The 27611-nt window shown below is 40.2% G+C and overlaps 1 protein-coding gene across 1 annotated transcript in view; it reads right to left on the bottom strand.

Annotated features, from left to right (window-relative positions):
* Positions 1-27018, bottom strand: part of LOC126456944 (dehydrogenase/reductase SDR family member 11-like) — a 42388-nt gene extending 15370 nt beyond the window's left edge. The window contains exons 1-3 of the mRNA XM_050093291.1: positions 26887-27018; positions 15448-15460; positions 5397-5552 (exon numbers count right to left, since the gene is read on the bottom strand). Coding sequence (XP_049949248.1) covers positions 5397-5552; positions 15448-15460; positions 26887-27018 — 301 coding nt within the window. The remainder of the gene's footprint in view (positions 1-5396; positions 5553-15447; positions 15461-26886) is intronic.
* Between the last annotated feature and the right edge of the window lie 593 nt (positions 27019-27611).

The following is a 27611-nucleotide window of genomic DNA, read 5'->3' as shown; positions in this document are numbered from 1 at the left end:
TTCTTCTTTTACCCATGGTTTCTTCGCAGCTACCTTCTCTGTACCTTTGTTTTCCTTCCCAACTTCTGTGATGGCCCTTTTTAGAGATGTCCATTCCTCTTCAATTGCAGTGCCTACTGCGCTATTCCTTATTGCTGTATCTATAGCGTTAGACAATTTCAAACGTATCTCGTCATTCCTTAGTACTTCCGTATCCCACTTCTTTGCGTATTGATTCTTCCTGACTAATGTCTTGAACTTCAGCCTACTCTTCATCACTACTATATTGTGATCTGAGTCTATATCTGCTCCTGGGTACGCCTTACAATCCAGTATCTGATTTCGGAATCTCTGTCTGACCATGGTGTAATCTAATTGAAATCTTATCGTATCTTCCGGCCTTTTCCAAGTATACCTCCTCCTCTTGTGATTCTTGAACAGGGTATTCGCTATTACTAGCTGAAACTTGTTACAGAACTCCTCTTTCATTCCTTGTCCCAAGTCCATTTTCTCCTGTAACCTTTTCTTCTACTCCTTCTCCTACAACTGCATTCCAGTCGCCCATGACTGTTAGATTTTCGTCCCCCTTTACATACTGCATTACCCTTTCAATATCCTCATACACTTTCTCTATCTGTTCATCTTCAGCTTGCGACGTCGGCATGTATACCTGAACTATCGTTGTCGGTGTTGGTCTACTGTCGATTCTGATTAGAACAACCCGGTCACAGAACTGTTCACAGTAACACACTCTCTGCCCTACCTTCCTATTCATAACGAATCCTACACCTGTTATACCATTTTCTGCTGCTGTTGGTATTACCCGATGCTCATCTGACCAGAAATCCTTGTCTTCCTTCCACTTCACTTCACTGACCCCTGCTATATCTAGATTGAGCATTTACCTTTTCAGATTTTCTAGTTTCCCTACCACGTTCAAGCTTCTGACATTCCACGCCCCGACTCGTAGAACGTTATCCTTTCGTTGATTATTCAATCTTTTTCTCATGGTAACCTCCCCCTTGACAGTCCCCTCCCGGAGATCCGAATGGGGGACTATTCCGGAATCTTTTGCCAATGGTGAGATCATCATGACACTTCTTGAATTACAGGCCACATGTCCTGTGGATACACGTTACGTGTCTTTAATGCAGTGGTTTCCATTGCCTTCTGCATCCTCACGTCGTTGATCATTGCTGATTCTTCCGCCTTTAGGGGGAATTTCCCACCCCTAGGACAAGAAAGTGCCCTGAACCTCTATCCGCTCCTCCGCACTCTTCGACAAGGCCGTTGGCAGAATGAGGCTGACTTCTTATGCCGGAAGTCTTCGGCCGCCAATGCTGATTATTTATCAAAATTTAGTCAGTGGCGGGGATCGAACCCGGGACCGTAGACGTTTTGATTATGAATCAAAGACGCTACCCCTAGAGCATGAAACGAATTTTTTCAACGAATTATTAATATAAAAGATTTTTCTTCACTTGCGAAGATTTCCAATCACAAAGTAACCATAACATTTTTCCTCACGTACGCTTAAAAATAATATTTGACCGGGGAAAACATCTGAAAACCTATCACGAGCTTCTAGAATCCATTGCACGGAGAGTCGCCTCTCATTTGTTTTCCAAATGTGGACCAACAGACTTTTAAGTAATTGATCATTATGTTTTGGCTCATCAGTGTGTATAAAATAATAAGATTTTACCAATTGTTGGGAAGGCTTCGAGGAAAGCAATAGCTATCTGAGATCAGAGATAATAAAGCCGAATGGCAGTTTATTCTAGCCATAGTAACGCTATATTAATCTGTGTCGTCTACCAGGATAACTGTCTAGGCCTGTACAGCACACGCCTTGGAGACTCATTCAAACCCCAGACAGGTCAGCCCAATGTTGCGCCGCTACTGCCGCTGTTCATCAACGGACGACAGCCTTCAGTGACATGAAATGTATTCGCAGTTGCGATTATGGGCAACCATCAGCTGTGTAATGGAATGATTGTAACTGTCGTTGTACGGATATTACTACAGATCAGAACGATACAGAGTAGCAGATGGACGTTTTCTGAAGCTAATTCCACAGATTCGAATACTGTAATACGCTGATATCTCTCTCATACCGCAGCACTACAGTTACTGTAATTGTCAGCCTGTGTTCCAGTTCGAGGTAGTTCCTGCTTATACGTATATAGGACGAAATTAGGCCTCCCTCGTGTGTGTGTGTGTGTGTGTGTGTGTGTTTGTGTGTGTGTGTGTGTGTGTGTGCTAAGAGATTCTTCCTGTTTATTTTTCGTTCAGATTCCATTAGCTGTGAACAACAGCTACGTGTCCTATCTCTAGTCTCAACAACTGGTTTATGTCGCAGTGTGTTTGCTATTTCAATATGGCACTGCCTTATCTGCCCGACTGTGAACGCCTAATACTATTAGTTTTCTTTGGCTACGTAGTCTAAAGCTGGGCTCATGATAGGGCTTACCGCCACACACTGTCTTTGCTATTTCATCATGGAACTGCCTCATCTGCCATCTTGGAACGTCGTAGACGGCTGGTTTGCTTTCAGCATTTTCCCAGAGTAGCGTATGATTCTTTTCTTTGTTGTACCTGCTGCCTCTTTTCCTCTTTCATTGACTAGGCGTATCAAACTTAGTGAACTGAACAATGCTTTATCGAAAATTGTGTCAATATTATGTGACAGCTTTACTTCTTATGCTACACGCAATTTGTACAGCAAAAATGAGTAGTGGCTTCTGTGAAGGTGCGCTAGGGCGATCGTACTGGCGCCATTTCTGCTCGCGTTCCATCGATTCTGGCCCTCGTCGTATCATCCTTGCTTTGTTAAGTGTTACCTCTGGAGCTTTGAAGTAAGGAGTGGTGTATGGGAGTCACATCTGGACGGGTGTGTCTGAGTAGCTGGCGTACTGACGAATGCAGAGAGTTGAAACCGTTGACCGTTGGTTCGTAGGTCCCGCCTTTTCATGTAGCGTTTACCGTTGGTGCCGGTGAGCTGAGGGGGCAAGGAGCGGCTCTCGTCACGAAATGCATCAGTTAACTGTGGTGGACTAAATACGCCGAGATGTACTGAGCCTCTTGTTAGCAGCTACGAGCAGGAGGTCAGTATTATCCAGTCCCTACTTGGAGTCCTGAAGCTATTGGTCTCCTTCGCATGAAATCATGTACGAAGACTATTCAGTAACTACTGTACGTAAAGACTGTTAATTGTCCTACGATGCTAGCTGGCCACGAATCCGGTTCTTTTATGCCTTTCAGTGACACCTTTCGGGCCTGTGTGTGTCAGTCTGGAGGTTTCTTCAAGCGCCAAGCTTGTATTGTGCAATGTCAATCTGGTACCTGAAGTCACTGTTATCATTGATTATTTGATACTACTGAGTGTGATTTTTGTTTGTTGTAGACCTTATGGCCGAAAATTCAAAAATGGCGCTGAGCACTATGGGACTTAACTTCTGAAGTCATCAGTCCCCTAGAACTTAGAACTACTTAAACCTAACTAACCTAAGGACATCACACACATCCATGCCCGAGGCAGGATTCGAACCTGCGACCGCAGCGGTCGCGCGGTTCCAGACTGTAGCGCCTAGAACCGCTCGGCCACTCCGGGCGGCCCTTATGGCCGACCATCTGACATTTGGTGCGTAGCGAATTACAGTGTCATTCAGTCACCAAGACGCCCCAGTAAAGGTAAAAGATTGACTTTTTTTGTCTTGCTTCAATTATTATGTAATTATTCTTTTAAATGACTTTCTACATTGTTCCTTGTTATTTGTAGGAAGGTTAACTTCCAATGTTTATGAACGGGATGCCCCTATACTGAAGTTTTAATAGTTGGTTTCCTTGGAAATAATTTTAAATGTCAGCTTAAATACTACTGTGTATTTTAATTTCTGTCAAACTTGTCTGCTGTTTGTCCTTTGATATATGTTGACAGCTATGTATCGGCAGCGGTTGACGCGTTGCTGTTCTGCTGGTCCGATGCAGGGACGCGTCTTCCTTCTGCTTCGGCGGCTTTCCCGTCATCGCACGAGGTCTAGGTGTTGGCAGGTCACACACGCTTCTGCGGATCTCCCATCTCAACCTCAAGCTGAGCAGTTTATTGCCATTCTTTTGGTATCATGGCTTTGGTCATTTTGAGAAAGTAATTTTGTCAGTGTTTCTGTTATTGCAAGATTCTTGTGGGAATGTGATGAAAGCCTTTGGGCAAACTGAGCAGAATTTTTTGATTTCTTTAAAGATATTATGGGTTTAATTGTCATTACCATTTTAGTAGGGGCCCGGTAGTTTATTTTGTTTTAGGGGCCCAGTAGCTTATTAAGGACTTGATTTGTGTGTAACAGCGTTGTAGCCAATTAGTCAAGTATTACAGTTTGCACAGTTTCTACACGACGATTGCGTTTGGCCAGCTTGTCCTTTTCTTGTTTATATGGGACGAGAATAACAATGTCTTATGGCACCAAAGTGTTGTCGTTTTTCTTACGCTCCCCATTATTGTTAGTAAAAGGAATATTTAATATGACTGTGTACCACCTAGCGTGAGGTGGCTAATAGACTTTGGACACCAACATTAGATGTACTTGTGTCCAATGTTTGCCTCGGAGCAGGTCTGGAGCTTACTGATGCACTGGAGATGTACGCATTTTAACGTCCTTTACTTGTCGTTTGTTCAACTTAAATTCAAGTCCTGTTGTGGGGTTAGCCCACAGTTGTGCTAGTAGATGCGCGGACTCAGTCCTGCCGCCCGTTTATTTCATCAATTATTTGTAATCGGTGTGTGTGAATCTCTAAGGAACCAAACCGCTTATGTCATCGCCCCCTAGACTTAAACTCTACTTAAACTAACTTTAGCTAAGAACAACACACTCACCCATGCCCGAGGGAGGTCTCGAACCGCCGGTGGGAGGGGCCACGCACTCCGTGACATGACGCCTCACACCGCGCGGCCACTCCACGCGCCTTTGTAATCGGGCCATGACTGTGTTGCACCGTTGACATGTTCTTATACTACCACTTGTAATTTTAAGTATAGTACAAATGTCATTATGCAATGCGATATTACTTTAAAAACCTCAGTTATCTGTATTAATTTAGCAAGATTCTTGGTAACTGTTAGTTGGCTTACGATAGAATGACTATTAAATAAAAATGTTTTTTGAGGGGAATGATAGATGACTCACGAAGTTGGTCCACCTGATCCTTGCTCTGGGTCTCAAACATATGACACGATATAAACAAGACATCCAGCCGTGGTCAGAGAGAAACAGTAAGCGTACAAGAAGCCTTTTCAGCACCGGCTCTGTGCGTAATTTACCACCTGTTCGTATAAACTATAAATCTCTTTCCAGATCCTTTGCAGCATCATGATGTCTCAAAGTTCTTACTTGAACGGAGACGAACTGTGGCTCACTTACTTGTTGGAAGGTTTTCTCTGCAAATGCCGGCGCTGTTGGTAAGAACATCGACCCCTCCTAAATTCTCTTTGATCCATTTGAAGGCCCGTAGAACATTCTCCTCGCAGCTGACGTCACATTGCAATGGATAGAGCCTACCCGGAGCGTCCTTCAGTTCTCGAGCCTGCAAGATATAAACGACAGATTTGTGGAATCTGCACGCGACAGAAGAAAAAAAAATCATTAGGCGATAGATCAAGTTTGCCATTTAACGAATTCTACACAAGTGAGTGCCGTAATTACACGAAGAAAGAAGCTGTTGCCACTAAGGATGATAATATTCATGTTTCCCCAGAACCTGGGAATTCGTGAACACAGGTAGCCTCACTTAACTTGATCATGTATGTGAAGAAACCTAACATAGTCATTCAGTGTTAAGCTTTCGCCACAAACTAATCGAATTAAAGCACCAAGCAAGTAACAACCAAAAACTTACATTTTCAGAATTCTTCAAAGAACTTATAGCAAATCAGTATGAGAAATAAACAATTTTTAGGACTTCAGTTGGTGTTCGGCTCGTTGTTGTAATTTACTCAGTGCACCAAAATCTAAAAAACCACCTCTTCAACTGTCAGTAACCACAATTCAGATAGGATACCGTCTACGTCAGGTGCGCCGTTCTATTGGAGGCCACATGGCCAGCTATTAACCTATTGTGAAAATCTTCCGCATTAGACTAGAACTGTTGGGAAGTAGGGCTGATGTGATTTGCGCTGTTAGATAGTTCGGTACCCAGTTTCTTTGAAGCCGACGTCGTAACATAATGTTGACCATTCTGCCGTTGCCTCAGCTAAATGTGGTTGATAATTGTCATGGTGAAGAAGGAATATTAAAGTGTGTACCAATTGTTGTTCCTGTCGGGCAATCTGAGCAGCGCGTTATTCAACGAAACATGGATTTGTGGAGTTCTTGCGATGTAGCAAGTCATCTTAGGACGACCTGCACTATATAATTTGCAGTTTTTTCTCCAAGCAGCCCTCGCAACGGGCAAGAAAGTATTCATGGAATCGGTACATATCAAGAGTCCGCCGACTTGTTTCATATTGTATGATCTGTCAGAAAGGAGGTAACATAGATGTTAGCCCGGATTTTTCTGTGGGTCCCAGACAGAAGCGGCTCATATTTATCTTTGCAAAGTACACAGCTTCTGCAAGGATGCCTCATGTCATCGAGCCACCTGTGAACAACTATTTGCCAGGCTTTCCAAAAGCAGTATCATTTGGACATTGTTGAGTCTCAAGTCGCTCGTATATATCGCTGCTTTTCTGACTTCATTATCTTGTACTGAATAACGAACGCGAACTGGAATATCTATTGCTTGACATCAAATTACCCCAGTTTAGGTATATTCATATTAGATATATGTATACCACGAACGTACAGTACAAGACTATGTAAAGCCCGAGCATGTTGCTATGAACTGGAGCCAAGTGGACTGTCCAAAGCAGAAACTTTGTCACTTCGGTACAGGGCTTACCTGAAGAATCCACGAGCTACGGAGACTCGTACAGTTACCCCAGTGTCCTCCAAAGACCAGAAGCGGCCAAGAGGGAAGAGAGGGCATGTGGAACACATTTTGTTGAGTGTGACTCGAAATTCCCAAAGATCTCCCGATAAAAATTCGTAATCTGAAAACCCAATAACTGAAACCGATGTAATATCAAATAGGGGACGTGAGGTTCTTGAAGTGTTAGTTGTCATCTGCCGGAGCGAGAGCTTCAAATAACTCTCACATAACACTAGACACGCCGTTCACCAGTAAAGGGAATATGCATCGCAAAGTTGGGACAGAAACTCTCCTCGTGGTTGGGCGAGCAAAATTATTAGGTTAGGCGAAATTCAAATAAAACGTAACTGCTGGTACACCCAGACGAAAGTAACTAGCGGTGGTCCAGTTAGCCTGGTAACAGCATGCTTGAACATGATGCCAGAATTAGAAGCGCCGGTCGTAAAGTCATTCAACATAGCATAAATTGAATTACACGGATGTAGCTCAAATATACATTAGGAGAAAGGGGCTACTTTCATGTAGCTAATACAAACCAGGAAATTTTCACTTACATTATCGACAGTAAGAACAAACAATCTTGTAAACTAATATTAAATCCGTCATCAGATAACTGCTCCGAAAAACGAGTTTCAAAACAATCGCGTGAGAGAAACTCTTTAGCCCTGCTGACAACAAGAAAAGTAGAAGTTGTTGAATCCGCCGACAAAGAGAGAGTGATTGGCGAACATGGTTAGCGATGTTGGTCACCAAGAGAAAACATTTATAAAGAAATCAAGGGGATCGTTGGCAAATATTGGAACTGATAGACAGTTCTACCTAAAAGACGCAATAGAGCCCTTACTCCAAATTCCAAAATCATAGACGAGTTGTGGCTGATGTTCAGACTTACTATAGATCTCTGTGTAGGTAATAAAAAGACAAGGATGCCCTGTTTTGGTTAAATAGTAAGACTACATTTTGAAATTGGTGCAAATTAAATTTTGTTACACTCTTGCTAAGGAACAAATACCGTATCTCTTACTACTGTCTCTGACTCAATTGCTCTCCATGCTCTCGCACTGTTTTGCATGATACAGCCGTAGGTCTTCTCAATAGTAGAGAGTTCTCGACAAAGGTTACAGTATACTGATCACGTAAACTTTACCGATTAAGATGTTTCGGTTTGGAGGGAAATAATCGACTCAGTAATTCAAGTTGTAGTAATTGCACAGGTCACTCTTGTTTTCACATCATGCACGGGCTCTTGACGTAAATGCTGAATATACTACTGGCCATTAAAATTGCTACACCAAGAAGAAATGCAGATGATAAACGGGTATTCATTGGACAAATATATTATACTAGAACTGACATGTCATTACATTTTCACGCAATTTGGGTACGTAGATCCTGAGAAATCAGTACCCAGAACAACCACCTCTGGCCGTAAGAACGCCCGTGATACGCCTGGACATTGAGTCAAACAGAACTTGGATGGCGTGTACAGGTACAGCTGCCTCTGCAGCTACAACACGATATCACAGTTCATCAAGAGTAGTGACTGGCGTATTGTGACGAGCCAGTTGCTCGGCCACCTTTGAACAGACGTTTTCAATTGGCGAGAGATCTGGAGAATGTGCTGGCCTGGGCAGCAGTCGAACATTTTCAGTATCCAGAGAGGCCCGTACAGAACCTGCAACATGCGGTCGTGCATTATCCCGCTCAAATGTAGGGTTTCGCAGGGATCGAATGAAGGGAAGAGCCACGAAGAGTATCGATTTAATTAATTATACAATCGATATTATGGAGTGAGGGAGTAATTCCAAGACATCCACAGTTGCGGGTTTATCAGGTATCCAGTACTTCGTTCATATCAAACAAGGGAATAGTGGGGTACACCACACACTCTGCCTACTTCTTCCTGAATGTATTAATGTCTTTGTTCCATCTGCTACAGGCTTCCATAGCAGCGGAAGTGTGAGAACAAAGGTACATAGCCACTAACAGAGTTTCATCTGCGTGAGTGTTGAGGGGAACAGGTGCGTTTGGAAGGGAGGAAGTGTGGGGAGGATATCTTGGTGTGTGTATTTGCATACGTTGGTACACACAGACAGGAAGTATTCTCTTGAGAGAGAGAGAAGGACGGGAAGTGAGCCTGGTATCTATCTGGGACGGACGCCACTACCAGATTCTTTGTCTGTGGAGCATTATCGCGATCTCGCAGCTGGGGCAGTCCCTGGCCAGTGGCGAGCGCTGTGCAGTGTGGTCAGTCTGGCAGTCAGTGAGATGATCAACAGTTTAGTTTCGCCAGATATGTTCAGGGCGATCTGTGACAGAGTAATTACATGTGGTTAGTGTTCGATGACAGCATTCCTTGCATGATTGGAATAAAGAAGCACCACAATAATTTAAAATTTCCATACTGCATCGTCAACCACAAATATTGAATAAACAATATTCCACACATTGCCTTGTCCAGCAGAAATTGTTTAAACAATATTTCATATGGAGCAATCGATATCTCGCCAATTAGCTAATCAACTGAGTTATTTCCTACAAATTTCTAGTTTGGGGAGGGGAGGGAGAGTGAGGGAGGTGTGGCTAGAACATTCCCCAGATGGCATGGATTTAACCAGTTAATAAATTTAATTAGTCAATTAATTTGACATTAAATGTGAGTTTCTATGGGCGAAGAGAATTCGTAGACGGGTGGAGAAAGAGGCAGATGAGGGGGATGTTGAGGGGTTTTTCTCAGGAGGGCAGAGTATCCTCAGGGGATCATAAATGAACCCCAAGGATGTCATAAATCAATTTAAAGAACAATATGTTAAGGCGAGGTGGAGGGGGTGGCGTTACATGAAAAATCTCTTAGCAGTATAATATGTTAACGTCATAAATCAATCAACTGCCACAATTTAATTATGTTGCATATCAATTTGGTATCGAAATAGAACCAGAACCAAGGCTGCCGTATTACTGCTGTAACCTGTAACATCACCTGTTCACGCGCAGTATACTTCCTTCTGGTGTTTCACGTGGGTCTTTTCTATGAACACTCCAAATTTTACGTTGAATGTTTACACATTTGTTCCCTCCCTAGTTACAAGTCCACTCGAGTGTGCAGCACACGGTTATTATATGACGGAATGTTCAAGCAAATACTCTCCTGAAGTGTTAAATTGATTCCAAGATCAATGATTCAGGCTGTGGGAAAATCAATTTTGTATAATATCCTTTTTTCCGGGAGTTCTGAACCTATAAGGTATGCCGATCTATGAAGTGTAGAAACTGTGATAGAACTATAGATTTGTAGGTGGGTCGTGAGTCGCGACCGGCGACTGGATATTTCAGTGAGTAGAGTATTTACCAGTTAGGGGAAAGGATCTTGGTTCGAGTCCTAGTCTGGTACAAAGGGCGTTTCAGATCATCACGTATTCTGTTGCAGACTAAAATTCTTTTTGGACGTCAGGAAGACACTGCAAAAGTCGTTAGCTTCCCTGAAATTGAACGCTGAAACTGCTTGGGGGTGGGGGGAGGGAGGCGAGATGGACGGCTGCTATATCCTATCCATGAGGTTCAGAAGTGCATGCATGCGTGTTTGAAAGGACAGTGTATCGTCCTTCTTATCACGACAGGCACTGCACTATCGAGCCGGCCGTGGTGGCCGAGCAGTTCTAGGCGTTTCAGTCCGGAACCGCGCGACTGCTACGGTCGCAAGTTCCAATCCTGCCTCGGGCATGGATGTGTGTGATGTCCTTAGGTTAGTTAGGTTTAAGTAGTTCTAAGTTCTAGGGGACTGATGACCTTAGATGTTAAGTCCCATAGTGCTCAGAGCCATTTGAACCATCCTTACAGGCTTAAGTAGTTCTACGTGACTAATGACCTCAGACGTTAAGTCCCATAGTGCTTAGAGCCATTTGAACCAACTGCACTATCGAATTTATTTGGCAACGCTGGACAGCGACTTTCAGTTAAACTTTCCTCCCCTGTACGGGAATTACACAATGTGTGTACGAGTACAGGTTGTGTTGCAGGAAAGACGACATATGGAAGTTTAGGTCCGGCCATGAGTCGTTCACGGATAGCGAAAGTGGTAAACGTGAATGCTCATATAAAGTTGGAAGTCCAGGTTTGAATCTCGGGTGGGCACAAATTTTCACTGTCGTCATTCACTTAAGCTGATGGTTCTTCGCATTCGCTAATGTGAATAAATTTTATGTATTTCATAACGGCTGTAGTCACCACAATGCCAGGCATGCATGCATGTCCGAAAGCACATTGCATCGTTCTTCTTAACAACAGAGGCACTGCAGTATCATAAAACTGGAAAGGAAGGTACCCATCTAGGCTGAGGCACAAATTTCTTGTCACACTCAATAGCTACAATCCTGTGCTGACAGATCGAAACTTTCATCGGAATCAAGAACCGAAAATTCAACTCTTCTATGCTTGCACTGCTGCTCTTTGCATTGATTGCAGGAACAGTGTACAATACCATAGCTAGGACAGGTAAAGTGGGATATAAAAAATTACTTGTCCTTATTATGATCAGTTTTATATTGGCCAATCAGGCAGAGGGGTAGCAATTTTGCTGGCAGAACATGAAATCAACAGGTGGTCGCAGAATGATTACCCCACATTCGCTGAACATGTACTGAGAAGACCCCAGCTACCAGTTATTGTCCCATTTTACTTAGCAGACTAAGGCCAGAAACTCGGTGTATTGGAAGCCCTGGAAATCAACATACATCTGGCCCACAATTATAATTTAATATCAAATGATGAAAGACCGCTCGATACTTCTCCTCCTCTAAACTTCTCTTAATCCTTTCAGTTTTCCATTCCATCTAACGCTGCCTAGTTTATTAACATTCTTCCAGTTTCCTGTATTTACTTTTATTTCATTGTAATCATGTAAGTACTTCATAAATTCTATTGTTATAGTTGTCTAATTTATCTTTTACTCTGTTTCTGTCTCACTTTTCGTACGTAATACCTCCTCAAGCTACTTTTTGTTAGTCTTGTTAAATACCAATTTTATTGGGGTTGTTAATTTGATGTAAATTGTATATACGCAGTCTGAAGCGACGAATGGAAGTTTGTACATGCGTCTCTCCACTGTTCGAGTTTAGAGGCTGTGCCAAGTGGGCTGAGAAGTGAATGGGAGGTTGGTTGAGGATGGAGACTTGCTAGGGTAGGCCCTGCAGTTGTGCAAAGCCACTCCGCCCGTGCGGTGTAGTGGTTAGCACGTCTGCCTAACTAGCAGGACACTCGCGTTTGAATCCCGGCCTTGGTACAAATTTTCGTCCGTTACGTCTGTCTCCATACATACACAATAGATGTTTCAGACTTGAAAAAATTGTTTTGGAACGATGAAGTTTCATTTGATTGATATAAATTGTTACATAGGCAGTGTTCGTGAGTTTATTGTTAATGCTTTTCCTTGTTTGCTCATTTTGTATCTGTTCACTGTTAAAATTTTTACCTTTTTAATTGCGTTGCTACCGCACTGTCAAAGATGATATGTATTATGTGTTTTTGCCTCAGTCTAGATGAGTAACATCTTTTCGAATATTGTTTACAAATATTTTAACTCGTTAGATGATGATAGTGTTTTAAAGTCTAATGATGGCCTTCTACACCGGCCAACTAAACAAATTAATCCTGTAGAACATACACAACATTGTGTTTTTCATGCATTACATTGCACTACTAGGAAACGACAAGAAACAGTTAACAAAAGAGGCCACCGATTAATGTGAAGCTTACACTTTTCAGTTTTGGTATTTTGAAATATTTTTCGTGTTCGTGTTAATGTCGACGTTCGTTCGTTATTTCCTGCTACTGAAAATTTCACCATTTTAATAAGATCGTCGTTGTAACAACACGATCTAAGCCACATCGACTAGAACGAAAAGACACTTTGTCAACAAAACACATGAACGACATCTACAACTGAGACTTAGAAACAAAATCATCTGAAACATCAATTATGCAACACGCTGCATCACACTTAAAAGTTATTTATTGTTGGCCCCCGCTGTTCACTAGACAGCACATATCTCACCTTACAACCTTAACCGAGACCTTGGGGCGCGCTACAGATCCGTCTGTCACCACAACCCAGCTAGCCACGTATTAAGTGGATTAAGGGCTGCCAAGACCCACCGTCGTTTAATAAGAAAATTCGAAATGTTGCACTACGTTCAAAACAGAAACGGAACTGACGACAGGCAAAAGTTAGTAGAAATTCTTGCATCTGTAAGAAGAAGCAAGAAGCACACAAATTCCACTTCCATACCTTAGCAGATCTTGACGAGGCCTGGAGAAATTTCTGGCCGTACATAAAATCAGCAACTGAGTCGAAGGCTTCTGTCCAGTCACTCATCGAACAGTCCAGTCTGGTGTGACACCAGAAGACAGTAATGGAAACAGTAATTTTAATTTTAAGTTTAAAAAATCATTCACGGCGGAATATAGTACAGACATCATCGGTTGACCGTCACACAAACTCCAGTACAGGAAACATAGTCATAGTCATCTCTGGTATAGATAAGCATCTGAAAAAGCTGAAAAGAAATCAGTCGCCGGGTCCGTACGGAATGCGGTATTCGGTGTTACGGGGAGTACTCTTTGACACTGGTCTCTTACCTAGCTTGCATAATCTCCCACCCACAGTGAAGTCTCAACTGAATGGAAAAAAAGCGCAGGTGACTCGTGCTTGTAAGAAGAGTAAATGAACGGATCCGTAACGCTATCGAGCAAAATAATAAATCTCCTTTGGACAGAAAAGTTTCTGTCCGCAAATCAGCACAGATTGAGAATGCACCGATCGTGAAATATTCAACTTGTCCTTTTCTTGTATGAAAACCTGCAAACCATTCATGAAAGGCAACAGGCAAATTCAACTTTTTTAGATTTCCAGAATGCATTCCACGCAATGCTTTATTGTGTTTTAATGAAGGTCCGACAATATACAACACTACCTTGTACGTTGCTCCAGAGGGCAAATGAGACGAGGTTATTACCTGGAGTATGTCAGGGACGAGTGATGGAACCTGTCTTATTCTCTATATATGGATAAACGATGTGATGGATAAGGCAACTGTTTGCTGACTACACTGCAGTGTAAGGGACAGTGTTTTCGTAGTGTGTGTTAGAGGCTACAGGATGAGTCGGAGATAATATCAATTAGGTATGATGAATGACAGCATGCTAGAAATGTAGAAAAGTGTCAATTAATGCAGATGAGTAGGGATAACACTGCTGTCTTGTTCGGTACACTATTAGTGTTGTGCTGAAGGACACAGACACGGCGATCATACAAGCTGTAACAGGTGTAGTTGCGGATATTCTCATACAAAGGACCTTGATGTGTACACACATCAGCGTGCTGGTTGTTGTTTCTCTGCTTGGAACAGTCTTCCCACAAACACATGAGAAACTTTACGACCTGAGGCTTACTGCATGATCATACTGCACCATTAAGAGTGTTATGCCTGTCAGTATACACTAAGCCTTTTGCGTCTACACGTCCACACTTCACACCTGCAAATATATGACTTGTACTGACTATGACTTTTAGTCTGCAGTGACATGAATAAAGATATAATATTGTTCAGTACGCTGTCCTCAGCCAGCAGTAGAAATATCAGCACGTACTTAAAGCAAGTCCCTCTAACTAAGGGCTCACCTTCAGAGGACGTCATGTTTCCAAGTAGAGAGGGAATTAGCATATTTTATCAAAATATAAGAGGTATTAGAGGCAAAGTTAGTGAACTGCTTATAGATTATTGGTATATCGGAGCACCACTTAAATAATTTGACACTTCAGAGGCTTCCTTTACCAGAATACAGATTAGCTGGCTGTTTTTCATCCCTTGCGGGATGGGGGAGTGGCTATGTACGTAAAAACAGAATTCCGTGTGAGTGTATACACGTATCACAGCACTGCACTGAACACATATTTGAATGTTGAGCAGGGGCAGTTGAATTTAGTGAAACTAAACTGCTAATTAATGTTGTTTGAGGTCCCCTAACTCTGACTTCAGATCATTTCTGCACAAGCTAGAGAGGGTTCCTGATTCACTTTGTAGGAAGTAGTAGAAATTAATTATATGTGGTGACTTCAATATAAATTTTCTGAATGATGGTGCCAGAAAAAGGATGTTGGTAGATCTTCTAAATTCATATGATCTGATACAGGCGGTGTTCTTTACAACTAGGGTGTAGGGAAACAGTAGCACAGCCATAGGCAATATTTTTATTCATTCTTCATTACTAGATGGGCACTCTGTTAGTAAAAGGGTGAATGGCTTTTTAGACCATGATGCACAGATTTTAACACTAAAAGGCTTTTGTACTCAAACAAACGTCACTATAATTACAAACTATGTAGGAACGTTAATCGAACAGCAATAGTCAGTTTCTTAAACGTCGTTAAGGAACAAGAGTTGCAGGATATTTACAGTGCTGATAACATAGATGACAAATATGATGCTTTCCTTAACACATTTCTCATACTCTTTGAGATTTGCTTTCCATTAGAACGTTTTAAACTGGGTACTAGCAGTAAAAGGCAGCCCGCGTGGCTGACAAGTGGAGTAAGGATATCATGTAGAACAAAGCGGGAATTATATCAAAATGCTAGAAGTAGTCACAATCAAGCTGCAGTAGCCAATTACAAACAGTACTGTAAGTTGCTTAAAAATGTTATTAGGAAGGCAAAAAGTATGTGTTATGCAAACAGAATTTGTAACTCACAGGATAAAATTAAAGCCATATGGTCAGTTGTGAGGTAAGTGTGTCGTCAGCAGCATGAGGTCGGCGATATAAAGTCAGTTCCTGGAAAAAATATTTCTGTTACTGATAAATCAGATGTATGTACAGTGTTTAACAATCATTTTCTGAGCATTACTGGTGAATTAAATAAAAATGAAATTGCTACAGGGAATCATATAACTTTCTTGACAAATGCCTTTCCGAGAATGATGTCTGAAATACTCGTCTGTGATACAGAAAAGGGAGAGATTGAGTCAATAATTAAATCATTAAATCACTGAAGACTATGGACTCTATGGATATGATGGAGTGTCTGGCAGAATATTCAAGTACTGTGCTGCACATGTTAGCCCTGTATTTAGCCATATTTGTAACTTTCCCTTTAGGAATGGTCAGTTTCCTGAACGATTAAGTACTCAGTAGTAAAGCCGCTTTATAAAAAGGGGAAAGGGATAATGTAGACTATTTTAGACCTGTTTCTATGCCATCCGTGTTTGCCAAAGTAAATTAGGGAAGTTAATGACATAAGTTCATGGCTTGTAGTAAAAGAACTAACGCTAAATCACAGTAAGACTCAATTTTTAGTGTTTGTAACATGCAATTCAACAAAACCCGACGTTTCAATTTAAAAAAATGGGCATATGATTAGTGAAACTGTGCAGTTCAAATTTATAGGTGTTCAGATAAATGAAAAGCCCACGTTAAGGATCTTGTTCAGAGACTTAATGCTGCCATTTTTACTATTCGAACGGTAACTGAAGTGAGTGATCGTTCGACACGAAAATTTGTCTACTTTGCTTATGTTCATTCGCTTATGCCGTATGGAATTACATTTTAGGGTAACTCTTCCCATTCCAAAAGGATAATTTTGGCTGAGAAACGGGCGGTTCGGGCAATAAGTGATGAAAGTTCACGAACCTCTGGTCGACGCCTGTTCGCGAGTCAGGTTATTTTGACATTGGCCTCTTAGTATATATAGATATATCTATTCCTTACTGTCATTTCTTGTTAACAATATTAGTTTATTTGATCGCGATTGTTTACGGACTGGCATTTTTCTGGTTAACAAACATTTGATTTTCATCTGCTATTACCTTTATGTTATAATTTCATGTACTGACCCATTCCATGACCTTGGACATTTGCTCCTCAGTTTGGTCCTGCGGAACTTGACGTGTGTATAAAATTAAAATAAATTGCACCTGTTACGCTCTGTATGTCTACGTGTAACACTGCAAAGTCATATGAAATGAAACGGGCAACTAGTGTCGGCTGTAGGGAAGGCGATTTATCTATTTAAATTTGTTGGAAGAATTCTGATTAAAATTTAGCACAGCTGCAGTATTTTTGATCACCATAAGTACGGATTAAAGGAGGATGTCGAAGAAATTCAGAGACGGTCTGCCTAATTTGTTACTACAGCTCGAGCAACAGGCGGGTATCACCAAGATGCTTCGTGAAAATAAATGGGAATCCACGTAGGGACGACGCTTTCATTACGGTTAACAGTATTGAGAAAATCTGGACTCTATTGAAAGATTTCACTAATGTGCATATAGAGGCCAAACACAACATTATGGTAAGACTTGGTTTGTTTGTTTACCGACATTAGATAGCGAGTTTTGAGTCTCTGTGAATATGACAAGTTCAGGGAATAGTGTTTAGAGTGTTACAGTCCTACAGTCGGACTCACTTGTTAGCAGAAAGAACTGTTAATACATTTTGGAAGAAACAACATCCCGTTTGGGGAGACGGTGATGAGCACTCGTCCATAAAATGCCGCTCATATCTATGAAACCATATACATTGTTATAGCACATTAATAAGCTCACAAGTAAACCAAGTGAAAAAAATAGCACTTGTTTCAGGTCCTACTGTAACCTTTCGTATTGTCCATAGCAGCATTGGTGATGCACAAGTGGTCGAGGGGTATCGCCTTTGATTATTCATTTGATTGACGTCTTCGGTCCCAAGTTCGAAACACGAAACTACATAAATATTGATTAATAACCAGCATTGGCGGGCGAAGACTTCCGACATAAGAATCACCCTGTTCCTGCCAACGGCCTTGTCAAAGAGGGCGATGGAGCGGACGGAGGTTAAAGTCACTCTCTTGTCCTCGGTTTAGGAAACTGCCCCTAAGGGCGGAAGAATCAACAATATCAAATGTCCAAGGTCATGGAACGTGTCAGTACATGAAATTACAACATAAAAGTAATAACAGATAAAGATAAAATGTTTATGAACCAGAAAAAAGTCAGCCCATAAGTTTAAGTAAACGCGATCAAGAATACAGAAGGCAATGGAAATCACTGCATTAAAGAAACATTACCTGTACCCCCAAGATATGTAGCCTGTAACTGAAAAAGTTTCATGATGAACTCTCCATTGGTAAAAGATTCCGGAATAGTCCCCCATTCGGATCTCTGGGAGGGGACTGCGAAAGGGGAGGTGACCATGACAAAAAGGTTAAATAACCAACGAAAGCATAGCGTTCTACGAGTCGGGACGTGGATTTGTCAGGAGCTTGAACGTGGTCGAGAAGCTAGAAAATCTGAAAAGAGAAATTCAAAGGCTCATTATAGGCATAGTAGAGGTCAGTGAAGTGGAATGGAAAGAAGACAGGGATTTATGGTCAGATGAGTGTAGGGTAATATCGACAGCAGCAATAAATGGTGTAGCAGGAGTAGGATTCATTAAAAATAGAAGGAAGGGCAGAGAGTGTGTTACTGTGAACAGTTCTCTGATGGTGTTGTTTCTATCAGAATCGACAGCAAACCAACACCAACGATAGTTCATGTGTAAATGTCGACGGCGCGAACTGAATATTAAGAGACAAAGAAAGTATATGAGGATAATGAGCGGGTAATACAGCCCGAATAGGGAGATAAACATCTAATAGTAATCGGGGACTGGAGTACAGTTGTAAGGGAAGGAGAATATTGGCGTGAGACAAGGAATGAGAGAGGAGAAAGACTGATTCAGTTCTGTAATAAATTTCAGCTAGTAATAGTGAAAACTCTGTACAAGAATCGCAAGAGCACGGGGTATACTTGGAAAAGTCTGGGAGATACGGCAATGTTTCAGTTAGATTACGTCATACACATGCAGAGATTCCGAAATCAGATACTCGATTGTAAGGCGTAACCAGGAGCAGATCAGAATGCAGTAGTGATGAAGAGCAGGCTGAAGTGTAAGAGATTAGTCGGGAAGAATCAATACGCAAAGAAGTAGGATACGCAAGTTCGAAATTCTGATAAAAATAGGTGTAAGCTGTAGGGAGAGACGGGTCATATACTGTATGTACAAGAGCCAGGAGGGAATAATAAGAGTGGACGACCAGGAACCAAGTGCTCAGATTAAGAAGGGTGTAAGACAGGAATGCAGTCTTTCGACCCTACTGTACCATCGAAGGAGCAATGAGGGAAAAAAAAAGAAATGTTCAGGAGAGGGATTAAAATTCATGGTGGAAGGATATCAATTATACCATTCACTGATGACATTGCTATCCTGAGTGAAAGCGAAGAATAACTACATGATCCGCTGAACTGAATGAACAGTGTAATGAGTACAAATCTAAGAAAGACGAAAGTAATGAGATGCAGCAGAAATGAGAACAGTGAGAAAGTTAACGTCAGGACCGATTACGAAGTAGATGAAGTAGGTGGATTCTGCTTCCTAGGCAAGAACATAACTTGTGTCGGACGGGACAAGGTGGACATTAAAAGCAGACTAGCACCGGTAAAAAGGGCCTTAACTTGAGGAAGGAATTTCTGAGAAAGTACATTTGGAGCACAACATTGTGTGGTAGTAAAGAATGGGCTGTGAGAAACCTGGAACCGAAGAGAATCGAAGTATTTGAGATCTGGTGCTACGGACGAATGTTGAAAATTAGATTGAATGGTAAGGTAATAAAGAGGGGTTTCTGGACAGAATCGGAGAGGAAAGGAAAATATTCACATGGAGAAGGGACAGCAAGATAGGACATCTGTTTAAGACATCAGGGAATGACGTCCATGGTACTACAGGCAGATGTAAAGGGGACAAACTGTAGCGGAGGACAGATATGGAAATACGTTCAGCAAATAATTGAAGACGTCAGTTGCAAGTGCTACTCTGAGATAAAGAGTTTGTCACAGGAGAGGAATTCGTGGCCGGCGCATCAAAAGTCGTGTGAAGTTAGCATCCCTTTTTCGAGAAATATACATTTTTTTCAGAGTTCTTGATAGATATGGCATAGTTCTAGAGTTCTTTGTACAAAATTTCAATAGTTCTGCAGAATTTAGCGAAGAAAACAACAATATTCGAAAAAACTTTCGTATCGAAAACGTTCTTTGGCAATTTCCGCAAAATGTAAATAAGGACAAGAGTTCTGAGCACAGTTCTGAATAGAGCTCCAAGAGTTCTTTCGAAAATCCAAGTAACATTTTTTTGTGCAGCTAATAGTTTACGAGATAATTGCATTTTAATGAGAAAATCTTTTCACTTACTGTGAAGTTGGCAACCTTTTTTTTTAGAAATATATATTTTTTTCAGAGTTCTTGATAGATATGGCATAGTTCTAGAGTTCTTTGTACAAAATTTCAATAGTTCTGCAGAATTTAGCGAAGAAAACAACAAAAATCGAAAAAATTTTCGTATCGAAAACATTTTTTGTCAATTTTCGAAAAAATTAAACTTGTACAACAATTCTGAGGACAGTTCTGAACAGAACCCCAAGAGCTCTATCGAAAATCCCAACAACATTTTTCTATGGCGATAATGGTTTGAGATAAATTGATTTAATATGGGACACACTTTCTTTACGGAAAATGTAAATATATTCGTACAACAGTTCTGATGACAGTTCTGGACACCACGTGAAGAGTTCTATCGAAAATCCTAGTGAAATTTTTTTGTGCAGGTAATAGCTTAAGAGGTAATTGCAACTTAATTAAGAATTCCATAAGAGCTCCTACTGTGAAGCTGGCACCCTTTTTATCACAAATGTATACTTTTTTCAGATTTCTTGATAGATATGCCATAGTTCTAGAGTTCTTTGTACAAAATTTCAATAGTTCTGCAGAATTTAGCGACGAAAACAATATTGGAAAAAATTTTCGTATCGAAAATATTCTTTGTCAATTTTCGCAAATTGTAAATAAGTACAACAGTTCTGAGCACAGTTCTGAACAGAACTCCAAGAGTTCTATCGAAAACCCAAGTAACGTTTTTTTGCGCAGCTAATAGTTTACGAGATAATTGCAATTTAAGGAGAAAATCTTTTCACTTACTGTGAAGTTGGCACCCTTTTTTTCACAAATGTATACTTTTTTCAGATTTCTTGATAGATATGCCATAGTTCTAGAGTTCTTTGTACAAAATATCAATAGTTCTGCAGAATTTAACGAAGAAAACAACAATACTCAAAAAAATTTCGTATAGCAAACATTCGTTATTAATTTTCGCAAAAAGTAAATTCGGACAACAGTTCTGAGGGCAGTTCTGAACAAAACCCCAATAGTTCTATAGAATATCCTAATTACAATTTTTTGTGCAGCTAACACGTTACGATATAATTGCAATTTAATTAGGGAACCTCTTCACTTACTGTGAAGTTGGAATCCTTTTCTTCAGAAATATATATATATTTTCAGAGTTCTTGATAGAAATGTCATAGTTCTAGAGTTATTTGTACAAAATTTGAATAGTCTTGCATAATTTTGCGAAAAAAACAACAATACTCGAAAAATTTTTCGTATCGAATACATTCTTTGTCAATTTTCGCAAAAAGTAAATTCGTACAACAGTTCTGAACAGAACACCAAGAGCTCTATCGAAAATCCTAATAACATCTTTTTGTGGCGATGATAGTTTATACGGCAACTGCTTTGATGTTAGACCCACTTTCTCCACAGAAAAAGTAAATTCGTTCAACAGTTTTGATGAACAGTTCTGGTTAACACGTCAAGACTTCTATCTATAATCATAATAACATTTTTTGTGGTTGTAATAGTTTGTATGGTAATTGATTAATTGTGGGGCACTCTTACTCAAAAAAAAAAAAAAATTATGTCTGTTCGTATGCTCTGATGCCAGCTCTGGATAGCATTGTAAGAGTTCTATCGAAAAAACTAGTAACATATTCTGTGCAGGTAATTGTTTACGTAGTAACTGCCATTATTAAGGAATGCTTATGAGCATTTCCCGTGAAGTTTGAACCCCTTTTACGATAAATATAAATTTTTTTCACAGTTCTTGATATATATGCAATAGTTCTAGATTTCCCTGCTCAAAACACGAATAGTTCTACAGAATTTCGGGAAGAAAACAATAACACGGCAAAATTTTGGTATGGTAAACAATTATTTGTCAGTTTGGAAAAAATAAATTTGTATAACAGTTCTGTTGGCAGTTCTGGATAGCACTGGAAGAGTTGCATTGAAAATGATGAGAACATTTTTGTGGCGATAATAGTTTATACAATAATTGTTTTAATCTGATACTCACTTTATCTAATATAGCAAAATTCGTAGAATAGTTCTGATGACAGTTCTGAATATCACCCACAGAGCTCTACCAAAAACTATAATAACATTATTTGTGACGATGACATTATATGAGATAATTAATGTGGGACTCACTTTTGTCATGTAAAAGTAATAAATTCGTACAAAAGATCTGACGGCATTTCTTAATACGACCCTAAGAGTTCTACCGACAACTGTATTAACATTTTTTGTGGGGATAACAGTTAATGAGATAATAGCATTTTCGAGAGACCCACTTGGTCTACATTATAATAAATTGGCACAACCCTTTTGCTGCCAGTTCTGGATAGCACCGAAAGAGTTCTTTTAAAAACCCTCATAACATTTTTATGGTGCCAGTAGATTATGAAATAGATTGTGTGTTCACTCTGCAGTGGGTGTGCGCCGATGTGAAACTTACTGGCAGATAAAAACTGTGTGCCGGATCGGGTCTCTAACCCCAGGCTGTGACCAAAGAATATCGTCACAATATCCTTTCGTCCAGGAGTGCTTCTTCTGCAATTTTCGTAGGACAACTTCTACGAAATTGGGAACGCAGGAGATGAAGTACTGCTGGAAGTACAGCTATGAGTACGATCGTAAATTCTCACTTTTATTTTGGAAAACCGAAAATCGAAAACCGGATGTATATTCTACTAAATACAAAAAGTCTAAATGTTCAACACTATACAAATGCCAGTACACCTTCTTAAGACTGACTGTAGTAACTGTAGGTGGAAGCGTGGGATGTGCACGCTTAGATGATTCAAGGAGAGAAGGCTCGTCAGTGCAAAACAAACAGATGGCTGAGAGAGCAGATACATTCACACGCGCCACTAACCAGATGGTGTCACACCTGTCGAGAATCGCACCAGAGGTACAATGAGCTGTGGTGGAGTGCTGTTGGCGTGGTTACTATGCAACTTACTTCATGGGCATCAATACACCGTTATATTAATGTACAATACTTGAGAAACAATGTCATTCACACACTCCGAGTTCCTTATCACTCAGTACTAGACTAAATTACCAGCCTGGTGATAAGCAGCCTATGTACCTCACCGACTACACATCTTCGTGTTATAAGAAAAAAAAAGAGAAAAATACCAAGGGACACAAAATATGAATCCGGATAAACCGGAAATCCGGATTATTGAGGACCAAATAAACGAGGTTCTTATTTACAAATTTCGAACTTCTTATTAACTTTAATACTGTATCCCCTCAACATTATAACACCTCTATCAGTCATGTATTGAATTAGGATTTAAACATACTACTTAGTTCGTTTGTACGATATATCCAGTAAATATACTTACATTTCTATACATTGTAAAGACTTTTAACTCTCGCTGTAGTGTAACTCATCAAACTTCCACACTTCCTTTCTAACTAGAACAAATGTTTGCAACAATATTAACGACATCAATTTCAAATTTATTCGTTACACACAGCACATGTTTTTATGTATCCTAGCGGCTGGTGATGTTGCAATATAACTTTCATCCATGAGGGTCCTGGGCATATTTTTAGCTGTTAGTGGGTCCTGGATGTCATGAGAGTTCAAAACAATTACTGTTTTACGTGATAAAATTCATCTGGTTCTTCCTGATTCTAAAAATATACACTTCATGTGTGCCTTTCATTGTTGTATGTATGATTCAGTATCGACGCTAATGCTCTCTTGATGAGATATGAGCCGATTGCTCGTTTTTATCCACTGTGCCCTTTCGTATTTCATTTCAGCGATTAGTTTATTTGTTTATCAACGTAGTAAGTAGTACAAAGCTAATCCAGAATGTAAACTGCACTTAAATTCTGTTTGAACCGTTTAATAGTCAGTGTCCTCTGTCTGAACGTCAAATATCAGATTAATACACTGCGCCTGGTTGCGTTATTTTATAGGAATTTTATTATTTTAAGTGGGAAGTACTAGATAATGTTGAAGAAATTCGAAGCATATTGTTCGAAGAGCATAATATTATTCGAAATTTACCTGTACCAATAGGTGCAGCCAAAGCAGCATTTGTGATGCTGTAATTACCTCATAGATAACGATATTTGTCTATTGTAGTTTTGTATTCCAATCAGAATATTGAGAGCATCAAAGCCACATTTCAGCGTGGGAGAGGGGTAAAATCAATAGATGATATTGAATTGAAAGCCTTCATCAGTCTCTTGTTTTTAATTGTTGTTAACAAAAGTAACAGATAAAGCCTGGAAGATCTGTGTGGAACTGATGGTGATGGCATTGAAAAGTTTCACCTCGCAAACGAACATAAAACGTTTCAAATTTATTCTGGAGAGCCTTAGATTTTACAGTCGCGCTATTCGTGATGAAAGGAGACAATTAGACAAGCTAACAGCTATTCGGGAAATATTTACTGTGTTTGTACGCAACTACCACAAATCTTACACCCTTGGAGAAAATGTTACAGTAGGCAAGAAGCTGGAAGGATTCTGTGGAAGGTACAGTTTTCGCCAATATGTATCAATCAAAACAAACGAGTATGGATTCTTAAGTGTGGATTCTTAAGTATTTTACCTGTACAATTTGGAAATATACGCTGTGTTGCAACCAGAAGGATTTACCAACTGAGCAATAAACAATTTGATGTTGTTCTGTGACTGTGTAAACCTATATATCAGTCAGGTCGAAATGTGAAAGCGGACAACTGGTTTACTAGTACTGGAATGATAATAGAGCTATGAAGGGAGAGTTTTTCTTTTGTTGGCATGATGAAGAAAAACAAGTGTGGAGATTTCTCTAGAGTTTGCTATCAGTAAAAGAAGGGCTGCCCACATTTCCTTTTCTGACTTCCACAAGACTGAACTCTAGTTTCCTCCGTACCTAAAAGGGGAAGTGAGTGATCCAGGCATCACGTTTGCATGAAGATAATTCGATAGATGCTGACATTGTAGATAAACGGAAGCCATCCACCATACATTTTAAAATAGCGTTAAGTGTAGTATTTTCACAGCGGATAAGCCGAATGCTTTGTACAACGCTGCAAGAAATGTGCGCCGCTGGTCAATGGTTGTATTTTTGTAATGATCAGTACAGTTGGAATCTATGCACAAGTGATTTATTGTGGCAACAGGAAGAATTGTATCAAAAGGAAAGGGTTCCTGAATCAGCTTTGTTATACAATGTTGTTTTCTTCGCTAAATTTTGCATAACTATTGAAATTTTGTACCGAGAACTCTATAACTATGACTTATCTATCAAGAACTCTGAAAAAAAAATATATTTCTGAAAAAAGGGTGCCAACTTCACAGTAGGAGCTCTTATGGGGTTCTTAATTAAGTTGCGATTACCTCTTAAACTATTACCTGCACTAAAAAATTCTACTAGGAATTTCGATAGAACTCTTCACGTAGTGTCCAGAACTGTCATCAGAACTGTTGTACGAATATATTTATATTTTCTGTAGAGAAAGTGTGTCCCACATTAAATCAATTTATCACAAACTATTATCGCCATAGAAAAATGTTATTAGGATTTTCGATAGAGCTCTTGGGGTTCTGTTCACAACTGTCCTTAGAACTGTTGTACCAGTTTAATTTTTGCGAAAATTGACAAAAAATGATTTCGATAGAAAATTTTTTTCGAGTATTGTTGTTTTCTTCCCTAAATTCTGCAGAACTATTGAAATTTTGTACAAAGAACTCTAGAACTATGGCATACCTGTCAAGAACTGTGAAAGAAATATACATTTCTGAAGAAAAGGGTGCCAACTTCACAGTAAATGAAAAGATTTTCTCCTTAAATTGCAATTATTTCGTAAACTATTAGCTGCACAAAAAAATGTTAATTGGGTTTTCGGTAGAACTCTTGGAGTTCTGTTCATAACTGTGCTCAGAACTGTTGTACTTATTTACAATTTGCGAAAATAGACGAAGAATGTTTTCGATACGAAAATTTTTTCGAATATTGTTTACGTCGCTAAATTTTGCAGAACTATTGAAATTTTGTACAAAGAACTCTAGAACTATGGCATATCTATCAAGAAATGTGAAAAAAGTACACATTTGTGAAAAAAAGGGTGCCAACTTCACAGTAAGTGAAAAGATTTTCTCATTAAAATGCAATTATCTCATAAACTATTAGCTGCACAAAAAAACGTTACTTGGATTTTCGAAAGAACTCTTGGAGCTCTGTTCAGAACTGTGCTCAGAACTCTTGTACTTATTTACATTTTGCGGAAATTGCCAAAGAACGTTTTCGATACGTAAGTTTTTTCGAATATTGTTGTTTTCTTCGCTAAGTTCTGCAGAACTATTGAAATTTTGTGCAAAGAACTCTAGAACTATGCCATATCTATCAAGAACTCTGAAAAAAATGTATATTTCTCGAAAAAGGGGTGCTAACTTCACACGACTCGCATCAAACCAGTCAGAAGACTGATGACTCAAAAAAAGTAGCATCTGAGGATGGGCTTTGAAGACTAAAAACCTGTTACGATTGTGTCATAAAAAAGTGACTGAGCTAAAAATAGAAAAAAGTTATATCTTACTCTTAATACATTACATTCATTTCTCTATTGCTCTGAAATCCATGCTGCTTCTGTGGCAGTTAGCTAAATAACACTTCGAACTGAAGTACTGGCACAATTTTTTGAACCTGTCCACTTTTGAGAGACTGTACCGAGGGTGCTGGTTAGTTAACTACCTGGACCCTGTCGATCCTCTTGTCGAGGCCGACGACCTCGAGCCCCCTCCTGAGCAGCGCCCGTGCGGTGGCGGCGCCGATGCCGGAGTTGGCGCCCGTCACCAGGGCGACGCGACCTGCGTACCGCTCCATCCTGACGGCAAGTGGCGCGCCTCAGCGGCTGTTCGCCTCCAGAGGACAGGCGGCCCGCGTAGCTCCGGCAGGGCAGCTCGTTATCGCCCGATCGCAGTCCTTACTCCTCTCCGCCGGCGGGCAAACAGATCTGTCTCTCCGATGGACGACTTCAGTGGAACGCCTTAACGAGTAGCTTCTAGAACCTGGAACAGGTACAAGAGCAGTTTTTGCCTTATTCAAACCGACATTCGGTTTGACCGCAGCTGTATGTAAATAAATAAAAACGTAGCAGCATTTGTTCCAAACAATTTGTTTGCAGACGACCGTTTTGTTAAGCTACTTAACGTCGACGGAGTAAACTCCACATTTGAAATGAAGGTATTGTTCTACGAGAGTTCAATAAGTAATATAACACATTTTTTCTCTGTCCCTTTCTGTTGAAAACATGAAGATTTGTTGGCGGACATCGTGGAATACCATGCGTCAGCTACTGTAGTTTTATGAAGCTTCGATATGTGGCGGCTCTATACATAGCCTTAAAAATGGCATCAGCAATGCAAATGCTTTCAAAGAGCGGAGTGCTGTCATTATGTTCCTTTTGGTGGAAACCT

The sequence above is a fragment of the Schistocerca serialis genome, chromosome 1, assembly GCF_023864345.2.
Source record: "Schistocerca serialis cubense isolate TAMUIC-IGC-003099 chromosome 1, iqSchSeri2.2, whole genome shotgun sequence".
In the NCBI taxonomy this organism is placed as follows: domain Eukaryota; kingdom Metazoa; phylum Arthropoda; class Insecta; order Orthoptera; family Acrididae; genus Schistocerca; species Schistocerca serialis.
This window is presented reverse-complemented; position numbering and strand designations above follow the sequence as displayed.